The following is a 9,506-nucleotide window of genomic DNA, read 5'->3' as shown; positions in this document are numbered from 1 at the left end:
CTGAGTTGATGAAGGCAGTAATAAAGTCACAATTATTGCAGTTGTGAGATATGAAGTCATAATTCTGTGACATAAAAGTCACAATTACCTTTTTATTTAATGTGTTTAACTCTGACACAACAACAGGCTTTGATATGAAGAAGATTAAATAATGACAGAATTTCCATTTTTGGAATGAACTATACCTTAAATGTGTGAGAAACAAAAGGATGCAGCGTTCATTCATAGGGATAGACAATTCGTTGATGTCCAGGTTGTACAATAAACTCATGTGTTGAGTTTCTCACCAATATATATGAAGCACCTGGTGTTCATCATCACAAATCATCACTGTACATGGGAATAAAGACACAATGAAAAGAGGAAACAAAGATAAGATTGGGAGTTCCAAACAGCAGCAATATAATTATGAAACAAACACCCAATCATATAAGAAAACAGAGGAAATAGGACACACAGCTACCTATGACGTATCAATTGTGTTACGATTACGAATACTACAGCTTAAAGTCAACATGAAATCAAATTAATACACATTCCTGGCTTTTGTGCCTCTGAAACAACTTTGTTTTTCCCAGGTGATATTGCAAATAGCTATTTAGGCAATGCTTACAGTATATTATTGTCAATTTAATAAAAATGACTACAATAATAGCAAATAATGTCAAATTTGAAGAAGAAGAAAAAAACGTAAGCCTCCACATTCCTTAACATAAATTTATGTCTGGCTCCATTATGGCAACACCCACTTTTCATGGTCCAATCTAAATTTTCAATAAATATAATGTATCACTTTATACATCCTTAATACCTCACACAGTGGAAGCAAAATAGGTGGTTAATTCTGTCTCATGTTGACTTTAATGTTTCAATGACAGTTTTTATCAGAAATGGTTGGATTGTGGGAAGTTAACATTTATCAGAGCTAATTCTCTGCTGCTTTATATGCTGATATATGATAGCTACATACAAGCAAAACAAAAATAAACCATTGAACTGTTTTCCTTTCAGCTGATAAAATCAGATCAAACCAGACAAACATTTAGGTTAAAGTGTTTTGTGCCAACAATGTGCATCTCGGTTGATGTTGCAAGTGTCACTTCGCTCTTGAAAATCTTCAAACAAGAGTTTTAGGAGTCAAACAGCAGATATAGTTTGATGGTGCTGACGATGTGTCTCTTGGGCATTTTATGTAGTTGTGAGTATTGATGAAGAAATATCACAATGAAACCATGTTACATTGTCTGAGTCACGTGACAACAGTGATGCAGCATTCTGTCAGATCTTCACAGAACTTCAACAAACATACAACATGTCCAAAGATGGTTGCTGGGATCGAATGGCCTTTTCACAATGGCCGTATACGCTCCAAGTTGCTACATAAAGTTCAAGTACAAGCATTAAAAGATCTCAGTCTCCTTTCAGGTACTCACTGAAATTCCTGAGTGTGAGAACTATAGCCTTTGCAAACAGCGTTCGCTGGCTGTGATGGACTCTTTTTTCTATCATTGAGCCGGGATACGTTGCCACACACTAAAAGCCCTTTCACATGACTCGTGTCAGGGCTTTAACACAGCCCTCTGCACGCTTTGACCTTCACAAAAGGCAATTTTACGAAGTTTCTAGGTAATAAACAATGAACATTGTGAAAGCCAATGGAAGAAGTAACACGTATTTGAGCTTAACTCTTTCCCCGCCATTGGCATAATTTTTCATAATTTATGAGACCATTGACGGAATTTTCCGGCTTTCCGCATTTTCGTTGTTATAAGGTAGGGGCGCTATTACACATTCACTGAATGAGTACTGAATCTCTGGATCAAAACACAGGTGAAAAAGGAACAGAAACAAGCAATTAAAGCATTGCTTATGCACGTTGTAGTCTTTGAAAAATAACTAGATTTGTTCAGCTTTTTGTTCAAAATGTTGAATGAACTAATTAAAAAAGGACGAGGTCTAGAACTGTTAAGCTTTAGGGGTGTTGATGGTCTCAATCTACTCCATCTATGTTTTGATCATCATTCTGAATCCGATCTAAATGTAGTCTTTGATTAAAACACAATTTTCTCAGCTTTTTGCTCAAAATGTTGCCTTTTTTGTGATTTTTTTTAATAAGAATTTTTATTATAAAAAAGAATGCTTTGAGCTTGAATAAAGCTTTTTTTTTGTTGTTTAAAAACAGAGGCTCTGTTCTTTCTTTTTTCTTTCTTGCATTTTCAGATATTCATACAAACAAATCTTTTGGGGCCATGAAATTTATCAAAATCAAATCCAAAACGCTGGCAGGGAAAGAGTTAAACATGAAAAAAGTCAAAAACTAATATTTTATTCACTAATCAGTTTTTAAAAAATCACTGTGTGGGCTGGTATAGTGCTGTGCCATGTGTATTTAAATGACGTCAATGTACTTATTTTCGTCTCTATTTTGTCTGTCCAAATAAGACTTATTATAGAAAGTGAGTAATTCACTAAAGGTCCGTGCAATTTGCTTGCAATTGTACATATTTTTAGAGACCATGGCAGCTATAGTACATAAAATTATGATAAAACAATGGAGAAGAGTGTCATAAATGGCCATTTATAGTTCTTCAGTCCACTGAAGCAATGCTGTACTGTCCTAGTAAAGCATACCAGATTGTGGTAGTCCGCTGGGATTGTGACATGACAAAAATGTGTTTAATATAATATTTTTGGCGGTGTTTGTGTCAAGATTTGCATATCAGGTGCTAAAACAAGAGCATGCTAATTAATGGTGCTATAGCTTGGTGCAATTCATTAGAGAATTCCTCTTGAATACTGAAGACATGTTTTTGCTATTGTGTCTTACAACTTCTCTAATCTCATCTTGTTTTAATTTTTTCATTGGCACTGCCCACATGATGATAAATCATGTAAATTGTCTGGTAATTGTTGAGATCAAAGTTGAAAGTGTCAACACAATGGGGAACAATGGAGCGAGTCATGTGAAAGAGCCTTAATACATTCTACATTCTTAATTCACACACATATATCAGTTAAAAGGAGTGACATAAAAGACATTTTCAAAGACGACTGATAAGGAAGTAAATCACATTTCACAGGAATACAACATCGGCCACATAAGTGGGGGAAGAAACAGTTTGTGGCGAATGGTACCGCTTAAAAGGTTTTTTTTTCGACTAAATGTTTGTGTACCTGTAGGGAATCTAAATGATCGATATAAGAACAAATGTTTACTCTAGCCCTAAGCGTTCAAGAGTGCAAAAAGTCCACGGTGGAGGGTGTGTCCTCGTTTTGGCACATTTATCATTTTCCAGTCAAAAGCATACACGCACTAAATAGACACATCAGTAGGATAATAAAAGCCAAAAGGGTGATTTTACACATAAAACCAGCTCCCACACAAAAGCAAGTGCCAGTGGAATTGAAACGAATGTTGTCGGGTATCACATTTTTTCGTGAAATCATTTTGTCTATAACAAAATGCACCAGAGAAAGTACTCAACTCAAGTACTCAACAATATAATCTCAGAGAGTGTCCAGAAAGACGAAAACTGTTAAGAAATTTGTTAAAACTACATAACGTTTCAAAATACACAGCAATTAAGTAAATTGTATTTTCTTATTGGTTGTTTCACATATCTGCAAAGTCAATAAAGTCTTCATATATCCATGTCTGTTACCTTAAATATATGTATATAGATAGCTTTTTTCATTATATTTCTTTCATGTATATACATATGTAGATAAATACTGTAAAAGTGCGCCTGCAGTTTTGTCGGTTTGGACTTTACATTAGGCTACGAGAGCCACTTGGGGTCCTCTGCAGTGCAAGGCGGGGATCTGGGGGTATATACTGGTGGGGGTGGTTATATGGTGGTGGTGGTGGAGGCAACGGAGGTTGTGAGCCATCGTTCCCCCCCTGGTTGCCTCCGCTGTCGGGCGAACGCACTGGTGTGGAGACCACAGACTGGATGAGCTGGTGATGAGTGGGGCTCTGGCTGAGGAATGCCTCCATGCAGCCGTGACCGCCTTTGTCCAAGACGATGACCTTGACGATTTGCTGGCACTGGATGAGCGTGTCGGGTCGTATCTCGGTCAGGGCCACGGGCTGGTAGGAGTGCGAGGGTGTGGGGCTGGCACATTGCAATGGAGGCTGCTGGAAGAGCTCCCTCTGGTGGTTGAGAAGGGCGACGCTCTCAGGGCTCGGCGGTGCCGCGTTGAGCTGGTACGTCTGAAGCCTGTTGTGAATTGACACCTAGTTTAGAAAACAGTCAGAGATAGCATCATATGTTATAAGACTGTTCTCCTTCTACTGCCATCAGCCCTCCGGTGAACACACATCACAAAAGACATGCGTAAAGTGTTGCGTGGCACAAGGGGTTGGCTCGGTGTCTTGCAACTCGGACAGAGGGTGGGAAGCTGGAATCGGGGAAGCAGATGTGGAGGGTTTTGGGGGCCGTGTGTTTGTGTCACTAAGGTGCGTGGTGGTTATTAAGAGGACACTGAGGGCCCCTGTGTCTCCCTTGGAAACCACTTGAGCATTTTAGGAATAGAGAATGAAGAACAATTCAGGGAAGAAGGAGGACAAGAAAGGGTGGGACAGGTTAAACAATGGGAAGGGTGTAATTGGACAACTACAGACGACACACATCTGAACGCATGCCATCACGATTTCTTACACTTAAGGTTCAGGACTTAAACAAGAGTTTGCCAGGACTTGCAAACAACTCTCTCTCACTCTTTCTAACCATCTCCTGGGCTCCAATAATGACATGTCCCCACATATGTCTGTGGGATACAGACACGCCTCTGGGATTGATGACTTTGAGGAGTGATGAACATAGTTTACAGGTCAAAAAGTGAGTCCATCTAGCTTTGTCTCAGGATAGATGCTGGCTCTCAAGGGTTAGCTTGAGGGCTAAAGTGAGGGCATATTCATCTTCAGAATCAATCATCTTGACCGTTGGAGTTAGGATATACCAATTGACTGACGATGTACCAGTTTGTCTGAGAAAAGAGAGTGTGGGGGGTTACAGTTGAGGTAAAAACCGTGTTGGTGAATAGTATATTCTAGAAGATGATTATGTAAGTTTTAGCTAGTTTTAGGTATTAGTTTGGCAGAGGCTATTTACACTAAGTCCGCCCACTGACATGTGGTTTTTGCCAGACAAAATTATGGAAGATGCCAGAAGATTAACAACAGTAGCAATAGTGTAGGGGTCAGGCGCAAGTTTTGATACAAATTGACCCGAGTTTGAATTCGCCTTTGCCAAACTCGCTGTACTCCCTTTTCCCATCACATATCAGATCAGAAAGGCATTTATTTTCAATAAAAATTTTGAAAATATTTGAAAAGTGGAAATAAAGTGCCTAACGTGTTTCTCTTCTCAAATGTTTGTGTCCATCTTAGCACACTTTTCAGGTCCATCTCAGCCTTACATCCCTGTCTATCATGTGTCAATCACTGCCATCCATAACAGATAGAGCATGTTTTATTAAATGTGTTAGGCAATACTGCCATGCCTAAATTGGCAGGTGGCTCAACTAGTCTATAGTAGTTGGACACCTTGTTTCTCTCTCTTTTTCTCTTCCCCTCTCTCCTCCAGGATATGGCTGGCGTTTTTCTCTGACCCCTCTGCTGCCTGCGATGTGTTCTGACAGCCGGTGCCCTTCAGGGGTTTGTGGGGTGCTGACATTTACATGTGGCATGATTAAGGTGAGGGTTTTCAGTGCCAGACAGGAAGTCGCTGCCACTCTGATCATGTTCAGGCTAATAGCAGCCCACTAATATGCTGCATCTAATGGTAGCAGAAATGGAAACAAGACTGCTAAACAGACAGGACTGGTAAAATTAGAATTATTATTATTTGGTAATTCTAATAAAATTGTACAATGGATTTTCCTAAACAAAGCCTTTAGGATGCTTCAGATTTGTTTCTGGTATAATTCTGAGACCAGTTATTTATATTTCCTCTTTTTAAAGAGTTATCTTTTTTTCTCTCTTTATATTAACTTTCATGAATAAATCATAAACAAACATTATATAGTGCTTAACAGATCATTAGTTAATATATTCACATAGCTAGAAATATGAGATAATGTGCTTGTTAATGTTTAGAACATTATTATTTAATGTAAATTGAAATGCTTACAAATATTATTAAACTTTCAATTCATTTTTAAAATCCACAAATTATTTTGACAGATGGTTTACAATGATTTAAAGCTTCTTTAATAAATCATTATATATATATATATATATATATATATATATATATATATATATATATATATATATATATATATATATATATATATATATATATATATATATATATATATATTCAAATAGCTGAGATAAGATGCTTGTTAATGCTTAAATAAACTAGTATTAAAGTTTGCAAAGTCAATATTACATAATGATTAAAAGAGCATTATTTAATGTAAATAAAATGCTTAGAGAGTTAATCTCATTAAACTCTGGTTGCACTTTTTTACATTTACAAATGTTGTAAAAAAATAATAATAATTAGTAATTTTAACACTATTCATGTTTCATTTTGCCGTTTTTGATTTGCTTTTTTCACTAGCCAGTTTGCTCCATTTTATTTACTGGTATGCCCAGTGCTTGTTTGGTGTTGTGTCCTTGAATTCCCTCATGTGCACAGGAGATGGTGCTACCTCATGATGCTAATCGCACAGCCCTCTAGGTAATGTATTGTATGCAGGGTTTGTCTGCTACAGTGTCTTTAATAACCCTGCAGAGAGTTAAGGATGCTACATCAGATTAATGTTAGAGTCAACTGGGGCTTGTTTGCGTGGTTGCCACAGTGGAAATGTTAAAAGTCTGCTACCTGGTTAGCATTGACTGGAGTTTGTGATTAAAAACTGAATCTGTTTACTTAAAGGCCTTGGCAGACCAAGCCCATGGTCACACAGTTTTTGCAGGCACTAGTTGGACCCTGTTGGGGGCTTTTTTGCAGATTGAGCATGTCGGGGAGAGAGAACTCTGTTTGGCTGTTCATCTCAGTGAACAAGTGCATGAGTATGAAAGCAAGCAAAGAAGTCGAGACGGTACAGACAGAAGGCTGTTCTAATTTTACGTAATCTTATTGGAGCATTTGAATGCACAAATATTTTCATAATAACATGGGCCAACTGGAATGAAGAACGTGATCAGCATGATTGATATTTAAAATGATAAGCAAGCACTGCTTTGTTTATGGTTTGTATATCTGCAGACCTAGTTTCGGGTTCCTTTTTTTAATGACGAATATAGGGCCCTATCATACACCTGGCGTATTGCGATGCCAGGCGGGACGCTATGTTTTTTGCTAATTTCCCCGACACAGTTATCCTTTTCACGTCCAGCGCCACTTTGTTTAAATAGCAAATACACTTGCGCCCATCTGTTGCTATTTTGAGGCAACTGAAAAAAAATTTGAGGCTTCATGAAGCTTCGGAGCGTTGTGAATCAGCGTGTTGAATCATGATTCGGATATCGTGTCAAACCGCCTGCTGAAATCACGTGACTTTGGTGCTCCGAACCACTGATTTGATATGCTGATTCATAACGCTCCGAAGCTTCATGAAGCAGTGTTTTGAAATCGGCCATCACTGTATAAAGCCCCATTTCCACCGAAATTGCCCGAAACAATTTGTCCCAGGAACTTTTTTCCCAGGAAACCTTTTTCCCCCAGACCTGCTGCTGTCTGTGTTTCCATAGCGGTCGAAAGTACCGTGAAGATTAGTCCGGTGACGTAGGGCTGCACGCGACTTTCCAGAGACCACTGGATTTCGTCCACCGCAAATACGCTTAATAAAGCCTGAACCTCGCCGTCGGCCCATCGGTCGTATTTTTTAAACTCCATTGTTGATTCAAATAGTTAACAACTCTTCCTGCGCGCACTGCAACAGACTTTTAGGTTGAAATAAATTGCTACGTGAGCTCAACCAGCAAATCAGCATGTTCAGCGCCCAAGTCCTACCCCCGAAAGTTCCTGAACTTTGAAAAAGTACTACCTCACGAGCACGGCTGTTTTGAGGGGGAAATCTTTACCCGTAACTTTATTTAGACCCCAGTTCCTGCGGTCGAAACACACCGAGTACCACCCCAAAGTCTCTAGTTCCTGGGGAAAGTTCCCGCGGTGGAAACGCGGCTAAAGTCGCTATTTAGGTTTTTTTGCGCACCAAAAATATTCTTGTCACTTCATAATATTAATATTGAACCACTGTACTCACATGAAAAGATTTAAATATGTTTTTAGTACATTAATGGATCTTGAGAGAGGAAATGTCATTGCTGGCTATGCAGGCCTCACTGAGCCATCGGATGTCAACAAAAATATGTGACCCCGTCTGTGAAACCCCGGCTAAAGTCGCATAATCTAATTAGGAGATATAGAGCGTCAAAGTAGTCATAGCCATAAAAATGACCAAAACAGGCAATTTGTGTTTATTGCTGTAAATGATAGATTATACCAAGGGCTTTGAGATGCAGTACTCAATTTTTCATTTATAATATTATAAATACTGAAATTAACGATTTTATTGACGCTACGTTTTTTTTTTTTGCACCAAAAAATACTGGACGTGGGCTTCTTAAATATTGATTTGAATCGTCTCTTTGTTTAATTTGGACGCAGAAACATAAGATTCTTATATCATTATTCGGTTCAGAAACGTATTTTTTACAATTACAAAGTGCAAACAGACCATAATATCAATCCGCACGACCAAGGATCAGATCAGTGTCGGGAAAGGCAAGAAAACGGCGACTTAAGCCGGGTTCCGATTTCTGTGTGGATTTCTTTGTGTCATCACTGACATTTCAGGAACAGTTTATTTGTTTCCTAACTCCACCTTCTGCCGATATATCCATCTTATTTTAAAGACATTTAATGGCTGCTAAGTGTCTAAATAGTTTGGTCTTTGGATGCTGATGCGCTGGGTTTATGAATTCGCTCTCTGACAGGGCGGCCGCGGCATGCGAAAGGCAAGGGACAGAACAGCTGATAGTTTAATTAATAATGATTAATATAGGCCTACTGTTTTTTGTAGGCTAAATAAAGAACCCGTATTATATATTAATACAAAAAAGTTGCGTGTGTCCTTCGGAAGCAAAGCTCTTGCGTCTGATGTTTCGGTTTGTAAACCTATACGAATAGAACATGCATGAATGAGAACATAAAGTGCAGGACGTGCTTTATGTAGACTAAAAGAGTTATTAAGTACAATGAGCCATGAAAAAATCCTAATGAATCATAATCTAATCGAATTGTGAGACAAGTGAAGATTCACAGTTATGACTAACTATCTGCACAAAGTTTGAGACTGACCTGTTAACTTGTTAGGGCATTAGGCCTAGTCCTGGATTTACTCCAAATGTTACACAGTGAGATTTTCTATGGATGTTTTATATATTAATGGATATATATAGGCCTATTAATGACATTTTCTACTGAGATTTCATTTTACTAATAAAGTTATAGCCTACAGATCATTAGAGTGAACTGACTTGGTAA

The 9,506-nt window shown here is 38.3% G+C and overlaps 1 protein-coding gene across 1 annotated transcript in view; it reads right to left on the bottom strand.

Annotated features, from left to right (window-relative positions):
• Positions 1-386: 386 nt before the first annotated feature.
• iqsec3a (IQ motif and Sec7 domain ArfGEF 3a) overlaps positions 387-9,506 on the bottom strand; it is a 190,613-nt gene continuing 181,493 nt past the window's right edge. Inside the window, exon 14 of the mRNA XM_079817180.1 lies at positions 387-4,237. Within this exon, the coding sequence (XP_079673306.1) occupies positions 3,770-4,237 (468 nt within the window). The 3' untranslated portion in view covers positions 387-3,769. The remainder of the gene's footprint in view (positions 4,238-9,506) is intronic.

The sequence above is a fragment of the Gobio gobio genome (assembly GCF_949357685.1).
Source record: "Gobio gobio genome assembly, chromosome: 5".
Taxonomy (NCBI): domain Eukaryota; kingdom Metazoa; phylum Chordata; class Actinopteri; order Cypriniformes; family Gobionidae; genus Gobio; species Gobio gobio.
This window is presented reverse-complemented; position numbering and strand designations above follow the sequence as displayed.